Source organism: Puma concolor, chromosome D3, assembly GCF_028749965.1.
Source record: "Puma concolor isolate L17-30 chromosome D3, mPumCon1.1.hap2, whole genome shotgun sequence".
Classification (NCBI taxonomy): Eukaryota; Metazoa; Chordata; class Mammalia; order Carnivora; family Felidae; genus Puma; species Puma concolor.
The window spans coordinates 1,286,569-1,310,137 of record NC_141678.1 but is presented as its reverse complement, the minus strand read 5'-3'; the positions used below and the strand labels follow the sequence as shown (position 1 = coordinate 1,310,137).

Sequence of the window (23,569 nt, the reverse complement as noted above, 5' to 3'; positions counted from 1 at the left end):
GAACTTTGGGGCTTGATCACCGTATTCAGGATATTCTGTTTAGAGGGAAGGAGAACTTTAGGGGGCCCCTGGATGGCTCAGTTGGTAGAACATGCGACACTTGATCTTGGGGTTGTGAGTTGGAGCCCCACACTGGGTGTGGAGCCTACTTTAAAAAAAAAATTGATAAAAATATTACAGAGAAGGAGAACTATAACTTTAGAAACCTATTCAAATGTTTACAGTAATAAACTAGAATCACGTCATACAGGGATTTCGTTTTAGAGTTAACAGTCTATTATTTGTTTCTCTTTAAGTTACAAACCCCCCAACGAGTATGAAGTGGTTACAGCAGTTTAACGTTGAAACGTGGTCTACCCTGCGCGCGGTGCGTCTGTGCTGGGTTCTCCTGCCCCTTCACTGGGGGCGGGGGGTCTCCTTGACGGGACAGCACGATGCAGGGCAGACTCACCCAGATCCACCCTTGTTGACCTTCCCCTTGTCCTGCTCATGACTCTGTGGGCAGCAACACAGTCTCTGTCGTAGTGCGACTCTGTTCTACCTGCTTCTGGAGAGACTTTTCCACTGTCATGGGAACTGTGTTGAGTCAAAACTTTGTTAAGGTATTCCATACCTTCAGAAGTTACGGTGCATTGGAAGTATTCTGGCAGGTCTAAGCGGTGAACACTCTCATTCCTTTATCCGGAGCAAGTTACCTATGTCAGGGTTCTGGATGGCTGAGGTTACGTTGTCTTCTTTCCGAACCAAGTATGTAAGTGAAGAATCGAAATTTATGAAGGTCAAATGGCTTTCGCGAGATCAAGTGACAAATCCATAATATTGGAAAAATCCGTAATGGTAATTTCTTAACGCTCTGGATTAGAGATCGGCAGACTACCCCCGTTGGTGGGTTTTTGTAAATGAAGTTTCATTGGCACACAGCTCATTTGTTGATAGTGTCTGTGCGGCCTCAACAGCAGAGTTGAGTAGTTCACCTAGAAACCATCTACAGCCAGAAATGCTTACTGTCTGACATTCAGGAAGTTGCCAGTCCCTGTTACAGGGGTTAGAATATTGTCTCTGTGAGATTAAACTTTGTTATAATTACTGAGTTTTAAGACTTTCAACGTGACTTTGTTTCTCTTTGAAGTTTTAGTATGCTTTCTCTTTAACAGAAAGTTCTCTTTAGTATTATATACTTTTTTTTTTCTTATAATCATATTTTCAGGACTTTGCTTTACATGGTGATTAACTTTTTTAAGGAAAGTTGGGCCCATGTGAAACTTACAGCTTGACTTTCTGAGTTTAACTTATGTTAATACAGATAAAATGCCACGTGTATTTTTTTAACATTTATTTATGTATTTTTATCTTTTAAAAAAAATTTTTTTTTTTTCAACGTTTATTTTTGGGACAGAGAGAGACAGAGCATGAACGGGGGAGGGGCAGAGAGAGAGGAAGACACAGAATCGGAAACAGGCTCCAGGCTCTGAGCCATCAGCCCAGAGCCCGACGCGGGGCTCGAACTCACGGACCGCGAGATCGTGACCCGGCCGAAGTCGGACGCTTAACCGACTGCGCCACCCAGGCGCCCCTTTTTAAAATTTTTTTAATGTTTATTTTTGAGAGAGAGAGAGACAGACACAGAATCTGAAGCAGGCTCCAGGCTCTGAGCTGTCAGCACAGAGCCCGACACGGGGCTCGAACCCACGAACTGTGAGATCATGACCTGAGCTGAAGTTGGATGCTTAACCAACTGAGCCATGCAGGTGCCCCAAAATTTATTTATTTTTAGGAGACAGAGCATGAGCCGGGGAGGGGCAGAGAGAGGGAAACAGAATCCCAAGCAGGCTCCAGGCTGTGAGCTGTCAGCACAGAGCCCGACATGGGGCTCGAACCCATGAACTGGGAGATTGTGACCTGAGCTGAAGTCAGTTCCTTAACAACTGAGCCACCCAGACGCCAGTAAAATGCCATATGTATTAAACACACACGCACGCAGGCATGTGTACCTGCGCGCGCGCGCGCACACACACACAATAGAACTCTGTTGCCCAATGCCACTAACAACAAAGTTTCACTTCAGTGTTGCATTATTAAAAAGGGTGTTTTTGTTTCATTTTGTTTTATTTTCGTTTTCCAGCACCCTCAATGTGTCTGAATATTCCTTGATTTTCACAGTTACTCTCGTCCTGGCATTTTTGAACATTTTAGGCTCTGTGCTGCTAACAGGCTTTGTGGTGCCTTTGTGTCTGTGTGTCAGCCCCTCCTCCTTCCGCAGCAAATTGTCTTCGGCCTGGTTCGTGTCCTGCAGAGTCTCACAATTTTTTATCATTACTCAGTGTCTTTTTTATGAAAAAAGATCATTTGAATCCGAGTATCACGTTGGTTTTTTATTCTGTGCTGCTAAAGCCATTTTCTGTGAAGTAAGATATGTGTTCAGACAGAGCTCTGTGTAACCCACCTGTCCCCAACAGCTCTTTGGAGTCCGGTGCCTTTGTTTTGTGTGCGGCATCACACTAAGGAAAGCCTACTTAAGAGGTGAAATTTCCATCTTTCTGTCATTTTAGGGAGCTACAGTAGAAATTGCAATTTTATACACACGCCTTTGGCCCCACGCCCAAAGAGACTGAGATTTAAAGTCGCTTCTTGACATGTTGCAAACCAGTGTCTCTGGGGTCCCCCAGTTGCACTGTCATTTGGTTACTGGACGCTGGGGTTGCTGACCAGAGGAAGTCTCTAGGCCCTAGTGAATCTCCGGTTCTTAGGAGAGAACAGGATATGTAGGCACAAAACAAGTGGACAGCGTTAAATAATTCTTAATGGAATTTATAATCTGCTTACATTGCATCAGCATTTTTAGGTACAGTGAAACCTGCTTGAAATCCCTCCTTGGCCTTGTAGAAGAATTAGGTTTGGTGGAAAACCTTTGAAATTGTTCATCTTGTCAAGAAACTTCATTATACATGGTGAAAACACTTGTTTTGATGAAGATTCATGTTTATTTGATGTCAGTTTTTGAGAGAAAACCCTAGGTATCGGAGTCCCTTGCAATGTTGGCTTTTGTAAGTTTTCTACTATGTTTTTGTACACGTCATTAATCCTCTTGGTGGGTGACGCCCTGAGTGACTAAGGCACGTAGGTACCTTGTTCAGAAAGTTGCAGCGTGCGGTGAGTGCCTCGCCTCCCACACGGCAGACAGGTGTGTGTGCCAAACGAGCTGATTATTTGCGGTAGGAGGTTGTTGGCTTGGGTGGAGAAGCCTTGGCAGCTGCACTGAAGGCCTGTACAACTCGGTGAAACCATTCGGTCCTGTTGGAATTGAGCACCCGTGCTGTGCCTGCCCCCCTGGGGTCCTACAGAAACCGCTCGGAGGGGGGCTCGCTCGGAGCGGGGGCTCAGCAGCACCACCTACACACAGATCCCAGAGCTGGGGAGGGGGAGCTGGCGGCGGACGGAGTGCCTTGGTAAGCAGGGCCCCTGGTGGCGGGGGCGCCTGCAGGGGTGGGAGGGTAGATGGGAAAGGGTTTCCAGAGGTAATGATAGGAGGGCAGAGAGCCAGGTAACGCCCCTCCCGGCTCTCCCTCCATTGTGTACTGTCTGTGGCTGCCTTCTTCCTGATGGTTGGTCTGAACTTTACGTTTTCTTCTGACGCAGAAAAAAACGAGGCTGAAAACATAGAGGAAAACGAGGAGCCTTTCGTCGCCCCCGTGGGGTTGAATGTGCCGCCTGACGTGGAGCTGGTATGTTTTCCACTTCACAGCACCGTCCATCGTGATCCCTGTGAGTCAGGAGGCACTGCTTGTGCGAGACCCCACTCGTGGTCATGACGGCTAGGTTTTAAGGCCTTCAAACTATTTGTGAGTTAATGGAGGAAGCCCCCCCCCCCCCGCCCCATTTTCCTCTAAAGAGAGAGGGAGGAATCCCAGCAGAATGGCTAGACCAGCGCATCAGGGGCTTGAGGAACTGGGTCAGAGGCCATGGGGTTGAGTGGCGCGGTTGGCGGTGAGTAGGCTGTTAGCCACATTCAGACATAAAAACAGTCTCGCTCAAGGCGGCCCGGCTTTCAGTGAAGGTGCCTGGTCCCGGGTTTTGCTGGGGTGGCTTTTGTGGGCCCTTGAGTTGTAGGCCTTTACCTTAGGTGTCCTGGGTGCTCTTGCAGCCAGGCCTCCTGTCCCCTGTGATCAGGGCCCTGGGGCACCTCCGGGCTGCCCTGGCGCTCTGCAGCTAGAGCCGGCGGAGTGGAGTCTGATTCACGCTCGCCTCACACAGCAGCTTCAGCTCGAGCCTGTCCAGTTCGGGCTGAGTTGTAACGGGTGTCACTGAGGGTCGGTCGCCTGCGGTCCTGGCGTGCTCCGGCTGCTTGATCTGCCGTATCGTGAGGCCGAGGACCCTGAGCCATACCTCCTGTTCCCGTCCCCCTCTCACAGGCGAGGGAGAGGGAAGGACGTGGCCGTGCACATGGCAGGCAGGGACTCACACCCCCAGTCCCCGTGCTCGATGGGATTTTTGTGTGTTCAGTAGGGACGTTGGGAGTATTTCTGCTGTGTGTGCGTGCTCGGGAGGGATATTGGCGCTCAGTGTGGCTTTTCTGTGACGTCTTCCTACTGGGTCACTAGGGCCGCGGATGCAGGTGTTCTGGATTCTTGCTCGTGCCCTGTGTTCTTCTGAACCTCCGGGTGGACAGCGGGCGCTGAAGCTGCCCGTGAGGGTCTCATCCTCTCCACACTCGGCCTGTGTTTGCTGCCCTGGTCGCTCGTTTCCGGGCGATGACGGCCCGGGACACAGAGCAGCCCTGCCCCCACCCCATCCGTCCTCTGTGTGCGCTCACCCTGCCTTTTGGTGCCTTCTTTCACGTACGAGCCACGTGCTTTTGGGTTTTGCTGAATGCGGTTGCTACTTATGTCTGCCTCCCCGTTTCCAGCACTTACCAGTTTGTTGTAGCTAAAGCTGGAAATGTCCTCTGAACATCTGATATCCTAGGACTTGTATCGATACGTTTTCTGTGTGTTGTTAGGGGTTGTGTTCTTGTTCTGGAACGTGCTCTTTGTTCTACACGAGAGACCCATTAAAAGTGGGTTGCTCCCTTACCTGTATTTAATGCTAAAAGCTTTTATTTAAGGTCGACTGTGTGGGATTTTATTTATTTTTACGTGAAAGATTATTTTTAAACTTTCATGCAGATACAAACACAGAAGCGTGATAGATTTTACCGCGTTGTTCACTTCCTATTAAAATACGTAACGGCTGCATATCCTGGGCCAGCCTAAGCTTCACTGAGCTGTTGAATGGTCTGCTGGAGCTAAGAATAGTCGCTGCCCGCTGGAGAGCAGATAGTCATTTGCTGTGTTCCCCTTAAAGAGTCCTTGTGATACTGTTACGGCGCAGCCCCTGGAGCGGGAGATGGTTGGATTGTGTGGAAGCCGTTGAGTGCCCGTCGGGGCGCTGGAGGCAGCGCTGTCTTCCTTTGTGCTGGTGTCGCTCTTGGGAGCACTTGCGATTTGGGGGCAGTGGCTCGTACACGCTTCACACCGTGATGTCCCCATTAGCGGGCGAGCGGAGCAGACAGAGGTGCCTGCGTCGGGGATTAATGCCAGGATCGCCGGCTCATACGCAGAGAGGGGATTGCTGTCTCCGTGGACGGGGGTCGCCCTCGCTCGGTAAAGAAAGCGGGCACCCTGGGGGATTCTTGACGTTTAAACCAGGCTTTTGGATTAGAGCCTAATGAGTCCAGGCTCCACGGGGTTTGCGTGAAGAGTGAGGAGTAGTTAGAAGGCACGGCGCTCCGGGAGGTGCATGCTGGCCTTTGCTCCAGATGGGCCGCCGCGGGTGCTGGCCACCGGTTCTGTCCTCGGTCAAAGCCCGGCAGCCGTCCTGGCTCCACCTCCTGCTGGGCCTCTAGACCGCCGCCCCCGAGTGACCCCACAGCGTTGTGTTCGCTTCTCCCGGTGGTTGGGCATGTTTTCTCGGGTCGCAGGGGAAGCAAAGACCTGTTTCTCCCCGAGTGTGTAGCCTGGCATCACTTGTCCCAGCTTGTGCTTTCGGCCCCGTGTCCCCTTCTCAGGGACCTGCCTGCCCGTCTTGGTCACCTCCCGAGTCCTGCCCACACCCGGAGCACCACCGGGAGGGCGGAGGGAGTGTCCCCCAGCCCCCAGGACGCTGCGGTGCACAGGGTCACGTGTCACTGCGGTCAGCCGCGGGGGCTGGCGGTGCTGCCCCGTGGGCCCCGGGAGACGCGCTCGTTGGGGCACACTTGGTAAACCAGAGGACGAGCAGGGAAGGATTCGGGGTGCGATTGCCGTCACGTGCGCGTTTGCATCTCTGGGTTAGGGATAGCGCGTGCTTACCGTTCACTGGCTGCGTGCCGCGTACCCGGTGCTTTGCTCGTGTTCTCGCTCCGTCATCGTGGTCCCAGTAGCTCTGAGGCAGGGGCGGCTGTCAGCCCGTTTGCACGGGAGAGACGTTGAGGTTTAGAGTGTGAGAGAGTAACTCCGAGCCGCTGAGTCCGGCTGGATCGATGGTTCGCATTAGACTGTTATTTTCATCCTAATTCAGGGCCTTTGTCGCCACGGGATGGGAGTGGGAGCAAAAAGCAATGTGATTTATTTCTGCATTCCCGAAGAGTTCTTGCCTTTTTCTTGGGACTGGCAGGGACTTTCCGCGCCGCTGAGCACATCCGATGTGTGCCGTGCACGTGTGCTGCTGATGCCTCTCGCAGAATGAACGTATTTATGAAGTCGTACGTGTCACTATATTCCATTGCGACGTCAGCATTTTGAATCTTGTTTTTGGAAGTCCCTTCCCAACCCTAAGATTTTAAAAATATTTTGCTATGTTTGCTACTGTTGTGTCTAACGTTTTGTTTTTACAATTGAAATGTCATCCGATGTGATGTGTATTTCGGGGTGTGAGTGAAGTGGGTATTTCATTTTTCCTCCCCTGATCGTACGGGAGGAGGGGGCCAGCCTAGCTGCTCCCGGGGGCCCTCACCTCTGTTCCCTGAGGTCCCGGCCCCGCACCGCAGCAGCACTTTCCAAAGCTCTTAGCGAACCTTACGCTGACGTGGGCTTTCGCACCACACGTACGATTCCCCCACTGCCCAGTGTCTGCCCGCAGGTGTTAGAGCCGCGTCTGTGTCCGTGTGATTCAGGAGGAGTGGGGACGTGTCAGCCCACCTTCTTGGGCCCAGTCCCTTCCTTCAACCAAAGGTTTCCCCCTTTAAATAGGACAAGCATTTCTCCCCTTATCAGTCTTTATGACACACGCGTTTATATACGTCCTTGAGATCCCAGTTTATAGTGGAGACGATCGTGGTATTAAATGGAACAGGATTTATGTAAAACTTACGTGACAGCAAAGAATGTTTCCAAACCAGGTGTTGGGGTCTCATCCACTTGCTCTGGTAGTAAGTCTGGAAGTATGTTCGTAATGTACTTCGTTTTTCTGTAGTAATGACTTTGCTTTGTAAGCGCTATCTTTTTGTTTATTTCTGAGAGAGAGAGAGAGAGAGAGAGAGCATGAGCAGGGGAGGGGCAGAGAGAGACAGAATCCCCAGTTGGCGCGTCACTGTCCGCGCAGATCCCAGTGCGGGGCTCCCACTCAGGAGTTACAAGATCGTGACCTGAGCCGAAATCAAGAGTTGGACGCTTATCCAACTGAGCCACCCAGGCGCCCCTGTGACCACTATCTTTTTAACTGCCGTGACGTTGTATCATAAATGGGCCTATTTTTAAGAAATCTTAAACCGGCGGGTTAGTTTGGTCAGCAGAGAATACCTCTCCGTGGAGGGGGTGGATCATAGTTTCCTTTAAAGGTCATTATCCTAAAGTCATCATTAATGATTGATGTGTGTGTGGAACACGGTCTCAAAGATTAATCTTCCTGTTAGCCAGAGCCATTGAACATTTGCCTCAGGATCCGTACTTCAGGCACAGTGGGCCTTTGACATGGAATCTGGGTTATTTTGGAGTCGGTAAATAACCTTAATTGTAGGTACTTACTCTATTTAAGTGTGAAGGACTTTATTCAGGAATTAATCTGGGAATTAAGGCATTTGTATTTTATGAAGGATGTGGTTCGGAAATTACAACAAGCATCTTGAATACTTCGCCGCCCATCTTTAATGAATAGTTTCCCGCTTTATTTGCATGCAATTTCCAAGTGTTAATCTCTTCCTTGTCATTACAAGTATTTTCGGAGTGTGGAGTATGGCTTCCAGCATCTGGTCTGACAGCTCTGGTTGTGGGTGGGGAGTGCCAAGCGCCATGCGGTAGAAGTAACTTAGCGGCAGCGCGGGCAGGAGCAGGAAACCCAGGAGACCGGCGGCACGGTCTGATCCTGGTAGTAACCCCTCCTGGAGGCAGGAGCACTCGCTCTGTTCCGCTCTGTTCCCGTGGGTGAGAGCCTCCCTGTTGGGGCCGGACCACACCCACGTGGTGAGGAGAGGTCTAGGGTGCGGGAGCAGGTGAGAGCAGGCGGCCTTCCCCGTGTCTTCGAAAAGGCTGCTTCCCGAGCCATAAAAACTAGTCCTAGCTAAGAAGGAAAGAGGGGTGATCCCTAGACTCCCGACAAAGTTGGTGAACGGGTCCCCCCTCCCTAGAAAGATGCCTGTGTGCGTAATCCGTATACCACTTCTGAGGGTCCACAGCCCCTGATAATATGGAAGCACGGTGACTTGGTGTGAAAAAAGATTGCCTCGGGTCAGTTCTGCGGCCGCTGGCATGGCCTGCCTTGGCCTGTGAGTCGAGTCTTCTCCCCGTAGAATGCTGCAGAATCCAGAAGCACACCACGTGTCGTGCAAACGGGGGCCGGGCTCTCCAGCCGCAGTGTTTCTTCTTTCCCATCGTCAACGGAAAAACTGGGGTTAGTTCTGTGTTTTAAGTCATGGGGCCAGTGGAAAAGAGGAAAAATTTATAACGTGAATGTGTGTGTTTTTTCATAGCCACCAACAGCCAAAATGCATGCTATCATCGAGCGCACAGCCAATTTTGTGTGCAAACAGGGAGCACAATTTGAGATAATGCTGAAAGCCAAGCAGGCCCGGAACTCTCAGTTTGACTTTCTACGCTTTGATCACTACCTCAACCCCTACTACAAATTCATCCAGAAAGCCATGAAAGAGGGGCGCTACACAGTGCTGGCAGAAAACAGAAACGAGGAGAAAAAGAGTATGTGAGACTCCGTCGTGCGTGGACGCGGGGCCTGTGCGGGGCGGCCTCTGGGAGGGGAAAACGGCCCTTGTGCGGAGGGGTGGCTGCGGCCTGCACCTCAGCTGCCCAGAGTGTTTGTGCAGCACCCCTCCCCCCCCCCCCCCCAGCACGGCATGGTCGTTACACCTGCTCGTGCCCCCGGAGGGTGGTGCCCAGCTCTTCTTGACTGAGTCTTGAGAGCGTATTAGATTCTTACCGTTCCCGCAGAGAAGTGAACTATAATTAAACATCGATGCTATCAGAACATCATCACCTGGGTTGGAAACGTTCTTTCTCATTTTGCCTGCTCAACATTTCCTGGAGAAAACAGTCCCCTGCTTCTAGAGCGCGTTCTAGCGGTCCACGTGCGCGTGGGGCCTAGGGGCTGAGGTTAGGTTACGCGCACAAAGATGAAAGGTTACTTCGTTACCGTTTTTTTACTCATCTCTACCTCAAGCTGTTGTTTTCATTAACTACCTAAATTTGGGATTCTTACTACAAAGGCCAGTTAACTGTTGCGAATAATATGCGGGACAACGGTGTGTGTGTTAGCCGTTGAATTTTTTTCTCTTCGGCTGGAACATGATTTTCAAAAACAGTTGCATGAATCTTGCTTACGGCTGTCATTTTCTCCGCGTTTGTTAGTTTTTTTAAGTATTTGTTGCTGTCGTTTTCCCTTTCATCAAGATTCTAGCCTTTTTTCTAGAAAATTAAAATACTTGGGCTCCAGACTCCAGTAAACGCTGGAGGGATGTTGCCAGCGGGGCCGAGGCCTGCTCCTTTTTTTCTGCCCGGCGTCCTGCTCCAGGGGCACTTATCACAGGTGTTTGGGGGCAGCTAACCAAGAAACGATTACGTGTAGCCCTGCCTTTGTCTGCTTTTGAGGGTTGTTTTGTTTTGTGTAATATTTATTTTCGGGGGGGTGCAGAGAGACGGGGAGAGAGAGAGACTCCCAGGCAGGCTCCACGCTCCGTGCAGAGCCTGATGCGAGGCTCGAACTCACAGACCGTGAGATCATGACTTGAGTCGAGATCCAGAGTTGGACGCCTTACCGACCGAGCCACCCAGGCGCCCCTGCTTCTTAGTTTTCACGTCGCTTATTTGTACCTTGTCTCACCGTACAGCAGGATCTTGAAATCTGCTTTTGCTCTGCAGAGTCGGGGGTCAGCTCTGACAACGACGATGACGATGATGAGGAAGACGGGAGTTACTTGCACCCGTCTCTCTTTGCTTCCAAGAAGTGTAACCGCCTGGAGGAGCTGATGAAGGTGTCCATCTTCTGTTTTTTTTATGCCGTAACAAAACTTCCGCTCACTTAGTTTTGGGAGCTCGTCAAGCTCGCGTTTCTTTTGTGTCTCACTTCATCCTCATCGAGGGTTAGTTTGCATTTTCGTGTTTTGCTCGGTGCTCCCACTTGTGCCGCTAGCGGTTTCGTTCTGCCCGTCCACCCGCCCTCCTTGCCCGAGTGGTCTTGGGGAGGATCGGAGCGTCTTTCCTTGAGCCATCCCCCTGGGACTCGCGGCCAGCTACACGGAGAGCTCGGCCCCAGCCTGCCCCTGGTGTGCGCGGGCCGGGGCGTCCTGAAGCCCAGACGCTGTGTTCCGATATGCCGTGTTCTGCGGCTGCTTGAGCCCGCTCGGCCTCGGAAGAAGTTCTGTGTGACTCAAAACACAGGAAATGGTGTGATGTGCATCCTCTCTGTCTGCAGCCCTTGAAGGTGGTGGACCCGGATCACCCCCTTGCCGCGCTGGTCCGTAAAGCCCAGGCCGACGGTCCCGCCCCCGCGCCCCCCACGGCAGACGGCGCCGCGCAGCCCTCCCAGGTGGAGTACGCCGCTGACTGTGAGTACCTCGCTGGGCGCCTCCGGCCTGCAGCCTGCTGCAGAGCTCACCCCGCAGGCGCGAGACGGGGGCGCGGGGCCCCGGGCCTGCACGCTCGGCCCTCTTTAGCCCGCAGCCTCATCCCTTTGCCTGTCACCTAATGTTGACAGATGGCCGCTCCGCATCCAGCATCAGCTCTGTATCCGGGAGGGTGAAGGACACGGGCAGGGGCGGAAAGCAGGTGCCTGGTGACTTTGTCCTTCTTCAGAGACCTCCCCGGAAGCCGCGCCTGGCATCTCCCTTCAGCCCTCACAGACGGGGTGGTCTCGCCCGGTCGCCCCGGCCCACGGCGGGGGCTGGAGTCTGACCTGTCGCAGCCCCGACCAAAGTCAGAGTTCCGTTAGGAAGCACAGGGCAGTGCATGTTGGGGCCTTGCGGTTCTGTCTGCCGCGGTGGCTTTCCCAGAACAGACACAGCTCGAGACTGTCTGCCGTGCCCCTTAGAGATAGTTAGTTGCAGCTCCTGCCTCTCCTGGCTGTGTGCTAGCTCTTTGTCTGTTTAATTACCTACAGGTTATTAATGGAGGGCAAATCTTGAGTTTCTATTCAAGGAATTATTTGAAAGTATTTGACCTCAGTCTCATTAACAGATCTTTCTAAGATTTCTGTACCCAGCAGTTAAACCCTGAACGAGAGAAGAGCCCTCAGCTGCAGGGATCTGTCTGCTCATTCTTTACCTGCAGGTCTGACGTGAGGGGCCGTCCGCAAAGCCTGCCCCGTCAAGAGTCTGGAAAATCAGCAGGAGATTAATTCTCTTTCTTTCTTTTTTTTTTTTCCAAAGGAGTGCTTTTTTTTTTTTTAATTTTTTTTTTTTTAACGTTTATTTATTTTTGAGACAGAGAGACAGAGCATGAACGGGGGAGGGTCAGAGAGAGAGAGAGACACAGAATCTGAAACAGGCTCCAGGCTCCGAGCGGTCAGCACAGAGCCCGACGCGGGGCTCAAACTCACGGACCGCGAGATCATGACCTGAGCCGAAGTTGGATGCTCAACCGACTGAGCCACCCACGCGCCCCGATTAATTCTCTTTTAAGACGCCGGCTGCTCGCTGTTTAAGCTTCTGTCGGCCAGCAGCCGTGCCCTCCCACACCTCTCTTCTGGTGCGACACGCGGCAGTGTGTGTGGCTGGTGCTCCAGTAACGGCGGTGATTCGAGTGAACTTAGTGCGTGTGTCCTGGAAAAACCTTTTACGGGACTTGGGATGTGCGGCGCTCACGACAGGGAGTGCTGTGTGCACACACGGCCACACGGGTGAATCGGGAGTCAGGAGTGACCCCCGCTCGTTCGCCGAACAGGACGCTTCTCGGCGTCCTTGTGTTCCTTCTTCAGCCCCGTCGTTGAATCCCTGTCCGTGTGTGTCCCCTGGACCCTGAAGCTATTAAACGGTCTTGCACGGGAAAGGGGTAGAGGCTGGGGGCCGGGGTGACCGTCACCTGACCACTGGCTCTGCACATCGCGGTTGTGAGCAAGGGTGTGTACCGAGGGTGGCGGTGGCGCGGGGTGTCTGCAGACCCCCGGACTGGGCAGGAGGGCCGAGTGGCCGCTCTAGGACTTGTGCTCACTGCGGGGGTCCCAGAGCCCCGTTTCCATCAGGCAGGTGTAACTGCGCTGGCTCCCCGCTTGGACCCGTGACCCCCTCTCCCCAGGAGGTGCTGCAGCAGGGGGCACCGGTTAGGACCCCTCCTCGGTAAAGTTGTCGCCTTCACATCTCTGGTGCCTCGCAGTGCAAGAGTGACCGGCAAGTGTGAGACGGTGCATTTGGGGCTCGTGCCTGGCCTTATGTTTGCGTGGGGGGCCGGCCTCACAGCTAAACTGTCTAAGCCAGCAGAGACGAAAGAGTCCGTCCCGACAGGGCCCCTAGCTGCTTACACGTGGATTGCGGCTGTGCCAGAGGCAGAGGCCGAGTTCCAGATTTTGCAGAGAAGCGAGAAATCCAGAATGTTTATGGGAAATATCTCGATTTACAAATGTCAGCGATGAACTCATATTTTGTGAAAATAGAAGGCAGTCTAAGAAAAAACACAGCAAAGTGGGTGCTGCTTGTAGGCATCCCCCTGCGTCCAGCCTCAGCCGTAGATGTGGAAGGGGCGTGGGCGTGGGGGTAGTGGGGTGTCCTCTGTGGAGACTGCCCTCGGCAGTGGTCGGCGCTTCCTGGAGGCTCGGAAAGGGGGCTGGGAGGCGTCCCGACTTCCTGTAGACCCCTCGTTACCGGAAGTGAGGGCAGGCTCGCTCTCGTGGAGGACTAGGTGAGGTCAGGTGGGAGGGAGAGGCAGGCCGGACATGGAAATGTGCTCCTGAGAGAGGACCCCCGAAGTTTGGCTGTGCAGGGGGAGGGCGGGGGAGGGGGGGGGGAGGGGGCATGCCTGCTGGGGAATGAGCATCCCGTGAGGGCCCCCGGAGAGCATCAGCCCTTAGGGTCACCGCAGCAGCCATCTGTCCAGGGTCAGGGGCTCGCAGGGTGGGGCAGGAGGCCTGGATGGCTGGACAGACTGATCCAATTTCTAGGAAGAGCCTCAGGCTTGAATTTGGCTCCAGACCAGAATAGTGCCCAGCAGAGACACACGTGAGGTACCTGTGTTCAGGTCCTCAAAGATGTTTTTTTATTCTGTGGTCAGATTCGGGGCTGTCTAAAAAATAGCAACAATGTGAAAATTTTTTTTTTTTTTTGAAAAATTTGAAAAGGAGGCCCAGTAATGGGAAATGAGCCCCATCAGGTAGTCTGTGAGCTGCCAGAAGAGAAGAGCTCTCAAGCTGACTCGTTGGTGGTTTAAAGCAAGTCTGTTGTAAGAGCAGGTCTGGAAGGGGCACTTACGGACCGCGTGAACACAAGGTGTGCTCTGGGCCCTTCGGATGGGGTGTCCCCACCTGCCGCGCCCGCGGTCTGGGCCTTCACGGCTCACGTCCAGCCCCTTGCCCTAGCCCGCAATCTTGTAAGCACTGGCCTTCCATCCTTTGCATAAATTGTGATTAAAAACTTCGTTACGGCAGTTTACCTGGAAAAAATCCCTTCAGACCAGATCTCTGCTGTGAAAGCAAACAGGCCCAGCCTGAGGACAGAGGAGCCTCCTGACCCTAGTGTGCAGGGAGGGCACCGAGGCAGAGCCAGCCCGGATGGACGCGGGGGGTGCCCCTCAGCCAAGTGGTGGGCAAGGCCCTCTCCGGGAAAGAGCCTTGGGAAACGACCCCGGTAGAGCCTCTTCTTTTCCCGGCAGTGCAGCGGCTTCCAGCCGAGGGGCCTGGTGGGACGGCGTGAGGAAGCTTGAACCGATGGCGAGTTATTTCTCTTAAGCCGACAGACAACGTTATGTTCCACTAATAGAAAAAGTAAGATTAGTTAGGAAACAGAAAAACTGAGAGATCAGCCCCTTTTACAGTCAAGTAGGGAAGAAGTCCACACAAGCTGCTGTGTGAATGATTCGGGAAGGTCAGAATGGTCACGCGGTCTCTTTAAAGGGTTTCCCCCGGCCGCTCACCCAAATGGCATCGTGTCTGCACGCTTCGGAGCCCGAGCCCTGGAGAGGGAGAGGCCAGCGTGTCACTTAAACCCGCCTGCAGCACCCGGGGAGACTGCGGGACTGAAGGCGGAGAGGCCTGCGCTTGCGGACACGTAAGAACCCTGGAGAGATGGAGTCTGGGGATAAAATTGAGGTTTCTGGGTTGTTTGAACTGTTATTTCACGTTACCAAGTTTGAATTCCTTAATTGTCGAGATGAACTAAAGCACAGGCGAAGCCTGCCGGGCGCGCGATTTTGCGGCCTGACGGAGAAGCCAAGGGCCCTTCCTGCCGGTATCCGCACCGAGTGCCCCCGGCCACGGGTTTCCAGTCAGTCTCCAAACACAGGGAAGGCAGGAGCTACAGGGATGGGCCTCACAAGCGAGATTTCTAGTGCCGGTGGAAGACCGAGCCGCCCCACGTGTCCCCCAATACCCAATAGCCGTCCGCGCGCAGGGCCAGGGCCAGGGGTGGAGGGGCGGGCGTAGGAGGACAGCAGTAGGAGGGCGTTGGATTCGGAAGTGGGGGGCAGCGTCCCTGATGGGACAGGTGAGAGACAGCCTGCAGGAATAGGGCCCTGGCCGGGGGGGGGGGGGGGGGCTCCATCACCTGCCCATCTGTGCCACCTGGATCGTGGAAGAGCGCAGGGCGCCGTGACGCTTGCTTTGAAACTGCATTAGTGTCCCCAGTGAATTCTTCACAGGTCCATGTGAGCACAGTTTCAAGACTGTCAGCTCTGGTGTCTCTCCAGGCCCCAGCGGTCCCTGTCACCGCTCTTCCTGCCAGAGCTCGCCTTCCCCTCCTTCCCGGTGGGGTCACCAAGCTTTTCCAGCCCTTTCTATCAGCAAGTGTTTAACAAGCCCCTCAGGGTATGCACGGCCGGTCCTCGTGACTGACTTCTTGCTGATGAGACATTTTCCTGGGTTTAGGCAGGCTTGGAAGAAGAGGGCCTATTTTTATGTTTTTATTATTTTTTTCAAATGATTATTTTTGAGAGAGAGAGGGTGCACCAGTGGGGGAGGAGCAGAGAGAGGGACAGAGGATCTGAAACAGGCTCTGTGCTGACAGCAGAGAGTTGGATGCGGGGCTCGAGCTCATGAACCGCAAGATCATGAGCTGAGCTGAAGTCCGACGCTCAACCGACTGAGCCGCCCAGGTGCCTCATGCCCGTTTGTCTTCCAGAAGAATTTTTCCTAAAATCTCCTTAAACATAGATGTGTGAAACTGACAGTTTTTTCCATTCATTAGCCTGACAGTGACTTTCTGTTACTTGGTCATCTCCTGCCCTGTAGCCATAAATCCTTGCTGACGAGTGTAGTAAATACAATTATGCAGGAAGCAGTAATATTGAAACACTGCCCGCTAGTATAGCAGGCAGTTTCTTTTTTTTTTTTTTTTTTTTTTTTTTTTTTTATTTATTTTTTTTTTTTTTCAACGTTTATTTATTTTTGGGACAGAGAGAGACAGAGCATGAACAGGGGAGGGGCAGAGAGAGAGGGAGACACAGAATCGGAAACAGGCTCCGAGCCATCAGCCCAGAGCCCGACGCGGGGCTCGAACTCACAGACCGTGAGATCGTGACCTGGCTGAAGTCGGACGCTTAACCGACTGCGCCACCCAGGCGCCCCTAGCAGGCAGTTTCTTAAAAATCAAATGCCAACCCAGGTTTTTTAAGTGTTTCGTTCTGTAAATAACTTAAGTGAATTAAGCCATCCAATGTGGCTAAACTAGACATTCTCTTGCTTCTGCTCCGGTCTTTTTTAATTAACTTGCAAAATCATGACCTTGAAGTGCTTTACTTAGTCTCCAAACCCCTTTTAAAAAAAAAATGCCTTTGGGGGTGCCTGGGTGGCTCAGTCATTTAAGCATCCGACTTCGGCTCAGGTCATGATCTCGTGGTTCGTGAGTTTGAGCCCCGCATTGGGTTCTGTGCTGACAGCTCGGAGCCTGGAGCCTGCTTTGGACTCTGCGTCTCCCTCTCTGTCCCTCCCCTGCTCGTGCTCTCTCTCTCTCTCTCTCAAAAATAAAGATTAAAAAAAAATTTTTTTAATGCTTTTGTTGGAAGTCAAGAGACATAGGAGGAAGAAAGTAAAAATATTATCCAAGATTCCGCCACCCAGAAATAAATATTTTTAGCATTAGGTGAGCATCACTGACACAGTGGGCAACACTGAGGTAATTGTAGTGAAGGAGGAGGACATGAGAATCTTCTGTCTGAGAACACACAGGTCATCTTCATCAGTCGGTTAAGCGTCTGCCTTCTGCTCAGGTCACGATCTTGTGATGCGTGAGTTTGAGCCCCACGTTGGGTTCTGTGCTGACAGCTCAGAGCCGGGCGCCTGCTTCAGATTCTGTGTCTCCCTCTCTCTGCCCCTCCCCTGCTTGCACGCTGTCTCTCAAAACTGAATAAACATAAAAAAAAAAATTGAAAAAGAAATATTTGTGTTAAAGTAGAAATAAGCTTTTTAATCTTACTCGAATTTAATAGAAGAACCTATAATCAATAAAGTGTAGTCATTGCTGAACTTCAGATAAAAGTTTCCATACTTGAAGAATTCCGTTCTAGGGGCACCTAGGTCGCTCAGTCTGTTAAGTGTCCAACTCTGGATTTCAGCTCGGGTCATGATCTCACAGTTCATGAGTTCAAGGCCCACATTGGGCTCTGTGCTGACAGCTCAGAACCTGCTTCAGATTCTCTTTCTGCCTCTCCCCTGGCTCATGCTCTCTCCATGTCAGAATAAATTAATTAAAGAAAAAAAAAGGAATTCTGTTCTAGTGATTAGGAAATAAAGAGGTTGAAATCGTAGATTCCTTTTAAAGCTCAGTTTTTATCTTCGATGTTATTAACTGTGAAACTAGAGGAAGTTAAAATAGTCCTAAAATCCCTTCCCTTCACCCCTCCTCTGCCTCCTGATTTTTGAGCAGTAGTACTATGTTTCTGTTGTAAAAGTAAGATTTACGTTGTTTGTGGCCCAAGACACCACGTGGTCGGCCTCCGTCCTGAGTGTGAGGGTCTCGCCAGGGTGCCTCTGCTCCATCCAGTTCTTTGGTGTTGTGTTGTGTTTTGTAGTTTATTTTGAGAGATAGCAAGCAGAAGAGTGACAGAGTGAGAGTGAGAGAGAGAGAGAATCCCAAGCAGCCTCCGAGCCAACATCACAGAGCTCTAACACGAACTGCGAGGTCATGACGCAAGGCAAAATCAAGAGTTGGACACTTAACTGGCCACCCAGACACCCCTTTGCTCCATTCTTTGACGCTTCTCTGGCAATTTGAGTCTCGCGGACACGCGTTGTGAGGGTCCTGGTCACATGTTCTCGCTCGCTCGAGAAGCACCCCCTCCCACCTTTGTGTAGAAAGGAAAACTTGTCTGGGTATAAAAGTCTTGGGGAGCATCTTCTGTCTCCGAGCCCTCTGTAAGCTGGCATCTGACGTGGTCTTTCCTACCCTGAGAAGCCTGCGTCGGCCGGCCATCGCCCCCGACCGGTTGCGCGGGTGTGTTAGCTGCTTGGTTTTCACTAATCGCTCCTGGACACCATTCTCTGAGATGTCACTGGCACGCGTCTGTGTCCTTCTCACGTAGAGAACAGCTTGGCGGAGGGTTCCGTGCGCAGCCAGCGGGTCCTGGGCTCGGATGTTGCTGTGGAAACGTAGGGGCCGGCTTCTGACCTGGCCTGTTCCCCAGCCGTCCTGGAGTGATTGGCTTCTCATTTCCAGGGAACTGTGTTCTGTCGCGGGCCTCTGGTTCCAGGCGGTGGCACAGGAACAGGCAGCAAGCCCAGCTCCCTCTTCATCTCAGTGGTGGTTTTATTTCCTTTTCTTTGTGCTCCGTGGAACTCTTGTCTCACCAGATTCATCTGTGGCCCAGAAAGTGCAGACACTGTGTGCATTCTCTTTATGTCCAGACTCCTGTCTTCGCCGTTCACGTGCGGTGCTCGGCTCCCGGGGTCTGGCCACGGCGGGCCTGCGCACTTCGCCTTTCCCTTGCCGTCTCTCCCACCCACGTTGGCAGCCCTGCCCTGACCTTTGACCCGATGCTGCGGCGCTTCCCCCTGGACACTCGTGTCCCGCCTTCTCTGAGCCCCTTTGTCCTCCCTTCCAAGTGCAGCCTTCTCTGGAAAACCCACTCTCTGCTCTCCTGTGGATCCTGAAGCTTCCCCAGAGCAGGCGTCCTTCTGCAGTCAGGGACTCCCAGGGCGGAGCCGCCCCGCAGGCCCTCCCTGCGAGCACCTCCACCCTGCGGCTCGGGCTGCATGCTTGAACCACTCCCCGTCTTCACCCGGAACTCTCCGGAATCTGTTTTTATGTCACAGGCCCCCAGAACCCGGTACGGGATTAAGAACTCAAAACTTTTTACGTGGGGGTCATTGATGCCGACTTTAAGCAATGGTTGGAGACAGGTCTTTCGAGGTTTCATCTGCCAGAAAGAGAGCATTGGCTTTTTTTTTTTTTTTTAATTTTTTTTTTCAACGTTTTTTATTTATTTTTGGGACAGAGAGAAACAGAGCATGAACAGGGGAGGGGCAGAGAGAGAGGGAGACACAGCATCGGAAACAGGCTCCAGGCTCCGAGCCATCAGCCCAGAGCCTGACGCGGGGCTCGAACTCACGGACCGCGAGATCGTGACCTGGCTGAAGTCGGACGCTTAACCGACTGCGCCACCCAGGCGCCCCAAGCATTGGCTTTTAAACACTGGGCTGACGTTCCTGAGTCACGTGTTCCTGTGTGTAAAATCGATTGGTTCAGGTGCTTCTCCAGCTTTACACACATCACATTCTTTGTCACTGCACAAGCCGTTAGGGTTTTCCTAATATACTTTGATGACCAAGAGATAAGTCTCCTGTTGGAATTTTTAACACTGGGTTGTCTGGAGGCCATCAGGGGGTAAATAGAAGATGGCTGGGATGCGTTATGCAGTAATAAGTTTGAAAATAATTCAGACACAATGCAGTGATCCAGATGCTTCCAAGTATTTGGAGAGATGGGAGGGCATAATGTTGTACTTAAACACTGTCGAGTTATGTTGATCACCATGTTGTACCCCTGAAATTAATGTAACGTTGTGTGTCAGCTCTGCTCAGAAAACGATCGCTCTAACAACACGACTGTGGACTCGGCAATGTTGGGCTTGTTGGTTGGCTTGACTGGTTTTCCTGCCAACCAGACTTGAGTGATGGAGAGCCCACAGGTCAGTGGTCAGAGGGCCCTTCAGGACTCGGGGAGGCGGCCCAAGTCTGGGAGGCGAAGCTGGAAGTCTCGGCGTGGGGTCAGCAGGCTGTCGAGCGGGTGGAGAAACTTGAGATGGCCAGGTCGTCCTTCCGTTTCTCGTACTCTGCTTCTGTGCCCGGCCTTGAAAATGCAGACAGCAGCGATAATAGCAATTACTGAATTGGGTTGTGATGCCAAGTGTTTGAACTCCTGTAACTCGACCTCTCCTGGGGTAAAGGTTTTCAGTGAAAAGAGCATAACTTTTTTTTTTTTTTTTAATTTTTTTAACATTTATTCATTTTTGAGACAGAGTCAGAGCATGAACTGGGGAGGGGCAGAGAAAGAGGGAGACACAGAATCCGAAACAGGCTCCAGGCTCTGAGCTGTCAGCACAGGGCCCGACGCGGGGCTTGAACTCTCGGACTGCGAGATCATGACCTGAGCTGAAGTCGGACGCTTAACCGACAGAGCCACCCAGGCGCCCCGAGCATAATTTTTTAATTGTGGGCAGAAGAAAGTTCTCTAATCAAGTAGACAGGCTGTGAGAATTAATTCTGAGTTCGGGATCTGACTCTTTAGATACTGAAAGAACCTTTATTAGGGTTTATTTTCAGCAGAAGAGGTAGTCGTGTAGAACTTGATAGCGAAATCATCATGAAAGTTGTTTATCCTGACACTGCTCTGTCAGCTGGGTAAGCACATGAGAGGGCAGGGGAGGGGCGGCTCAGGTGGCGCCGTGTGTGATGCGCAGGTCCCCAGGGCATTGCACGCATCTGCTGCCTGGTGGCTTCCCCCAAAGTCTAGCTTGAATAGAGATCAAGGAACCTGCCTTGTGATTTGGGAAATTGTCTACAGTATTGTATGTTCTGTGCAGAGTGTTACAGGGTGGGGCCTTTACTGGGTCGCTGTGGACCTAAGTCGGAGATCAGACCCCGCGAGTGTTTGGGCACGTGCGTCCCATCCTGTCCACAGAGTCCACCCGTGCCTCAGAAATCCCTGAACGTGTGGTCACAGAATGGCAGGGAACACGGCGTACCCAAATAAGGAGTAAGGGCAGGTTTTACTCCTGTAACTTTTGCATGCGTTTGAAAATACTTCCGAGGTTGTCAGCCGCCGAGGTTGTAAGAGCATTTCTAAACAGCTCTCCAGAAAAGTTTGACTTTTGAAAAACCCAAATTCCAGTTTGTGGAGGGAAGGGAGGTGTTTTAGCTGGAAACTGCCAGGCGTGCGACCCTGTCCGGGTCTAGGTGCACTGCAGGCTGCATGTAGACCCGGCCGCTGCCTGTGTGTGTGACCATGAACCCGGCCTGTGTGTGTGTGTGTGTGTGTGTGTCCGTGAGCTGAGAACAAGCTTTGCCACACATCTTCACAGCCTGCTGCTGGGAACACTGACTTAGAACCCCAGCTAAGTGAAGGGTCCTCCTTCACGGAAAGAATGTCATTTTTCCCATTTGTAGACCTGTACTGCCCCCTAAAAAGCCGCTCAGTTATTTCTATTAAAATTTGAATTTCATCAATTAAAAACCGTGTGGGAATTTATTTTTTCTCTTTTTCCGAGTATCTGTATACTCGGTATCACGTAAATACTCATCCATATACTCTGAGTATCTAATTTTGCCTCTTGGTCCACAAAAGGTAATATGTTTACTGTCTGGCTGTAAGCGTTTGCCAGCCCCTGCTCTATCCCAGTCAGAGACTTTGCTGGAATATAAATGTTCTCATGTTACGGACTTCTTTTTATCCGACGGCCCTACAGACTGCAGGTGCCTGCACGACGTGCTCTCTGGTCTGCCGGGGGTCGTGCTGGTGGCCTGCGTTTGGGTGGCGTTGACAGTTGTGTTTCTGGAGCCTTCCGCCCCTGCTCTGGTCTGGAGTGGCCGCGCTCTCGGCCTGCAGCCCTCTGTTCCCTGACTTTTTGTTGCTTTCCTGTGTTAGTGCCTGGGGTTTCCCCTGCTCGATCGGTTGGTTTACTCCTGTGTTTTGTTGGAGCTTGTGCTCTCATCGGGTACACAGGGACGCACATTCTTTTAGTTCTCTAATGTCTGAACATGCCCTCGTGCTGCTCCCGCGGGTGGGAGGTAGTCCGGACAGGCGCAGAAAGGTGGGTTGAGTCCTGTCGCTCAGGTCTCGGGTTTGGGCCCGTCGCCTAGTAGCCCTGGCTGCTGCAGGGTGCCCTCACACCCTCCCAGTCCTCATCCTCCTGTGCGTAATTTGGACAGTCGCCGAGCAGGTCGGCACTGTGGTTGCGCCACGCCAGGAATAGCGGTGAGCGAGGTTCCTCGGGTCGTGGGGGATCATGGAGACCAAGAGGTCACCGTGCCAGAGGCGTGGTCGGGGAGGAAGTCCAGCTGGGGGACGGAGAGGGCCGGGGGGTCGTGGCATGTGGCACAGGGGACTTGACAGGGGGTGGGGTGGGGGCAGCCGTGTCTGGTCCAGGCAGGGCTCCTGGAACTTTTGAGCAGGCGCTGGGAGGAGTCGTGCAGTGTGCCGCCCCACCAGGAGGCACTGCCGCTCCCTGGGGGTGCGGAGGGGGAGGGGCAGGCAGGGATCCCAGTCTGTACCCCCTGGTGTGAACCACTCACGAGGTGGCCCGGTGGGGTGTGCAATTAATGTGCAAGTTCCACTCGGAGCTGGAGATGGGAATTCTGGAATCCTCAAACACAAGTGGGTCCTAAAGCCCTTGAACTCACGAGGAAGGTCCCAGGGGTGCACAGCCAGGGCCATCCGCAGGCCCAGTGGAGGCAGCCGGGGGGCACGGCTGCTGACCTGGGCCTGGACAGGTGAGACGCTGAGGTGCAGGTGGTGGGGGGGCCCTGCTCACGACTGCCGTTCACACACCCTGGAGGGTCCCGCTCTGGCGTCCTGACGTCTTGTGTCTTGTGTGAGTAAAATAGATTGTCGTTGTTTTTTTCTTTTTAAGAATAAACTCTTTTCTCCGTGGCACTCAGGAAAGCCATTTTCATTCTTAACGCGTTCACATGGGGTTTGTCTCCCCTGAACTGGCTCTCACGCGGAAGAGAGCTCTGTCCGTGGTCCGTTCCTGAGCACATGCGATTCCGGAAGGAAGGGCGCCAGAATGCACCTTATGCTTCCTAGCGGCTGGATTTTCTTCATGCAGCTGTGCCGGCCCTCAGCAAATGGGGGTGCTCCTTGAAACTTGTTGCTTGGGTTCATTTGGAGCAGGCGTTTGTGGTTCTCGTGCTAATAATGCCATCGCATTTAACTTTCTGCAAAACCCGCTTGCTTCTTAGAAATTCAACCTAGAATCCAGAGAAGCCTGATAAGGTGTAACACGAGAGTGTGGTGGGGTCCCTTTGGGAGTCTAGGACGTGACGGTGGCTTCAGGGAACATGGTCTTGGGGCACCAGACCTCTGTCCTGTCTGGGGTTCAGTCCAGCAATGAGAATCTCGGGGGGCCGGGCGGGGGGGAGGCTGTGTACAAAACACACACGCGCTCTGATGATCATTTCAAAGGGTCTTTGGCTTTGAGCGCACGTCTCGGAACCTGTGTAATAGGGTAAGTCAGTGTGCCTGCATATCTGAGCGCCAGGCTGCCTTGGAAGGCTCGTGGGGCCTGCTGTGTGCAGGGGTGCGCCGTGTGCTGGGAGTGTGCGAGCCCCTGGAAGCCAGCCGTGCCCCGACACTGCTGTTGCAGAGAATTGCCCCTGGGAGCAGGGGCCTGGGGCGGGGGAGGTGCTGGGGGTCGGACCGTGGGGGCTGGAGCAGGGGGCGGGGGGGGGGGTGTCACGCAGGAGACGCTGCGTGGATGTGCCAGCGTCAGAGGTGAGGGAGGGAGGCGCTGCTCGGCAGTGGGGTCCAGAGGTG

At 52.9% G+C, this 23,569-nt stretch overlaps 1 protein-coding gene across 2 annotated transcripts in view; it reads left to right on the top strand.

Annotated features, from left to right (window-relative positions):
• SFSWAP (splicing factor SWAP) overlaps positions 1 to 23,569 on the top strand; it is a 69,471-nt gene that overhangs the window by 4,558 nt on the left and 41,344 nt on the right. For both annotated transcript variants that reach the window (XM_086681400.1, XM_086681401.1), the window contains exons 4-7: positions 3,637 to 3,722; positions 8,921 to 9,146; positions 10,323 to 10,435; positions 10,876 to 11,008. In XM_086681400.1, the coding sequence (XP_086537526.1) occupies positions 3,637 to 3,722; positions 8,921 to 9,146; positions 10,323 to 10,435; positions 10,876 to 11,008 (558 nt within the window). The remainder of the gene's footprint in view (positions 1 to 3,636; positions 3,723 to 8,920; positions 9,147 to 10,322; positions 10,436 to 10,875; positions 11,009 to 23,569) is intronic.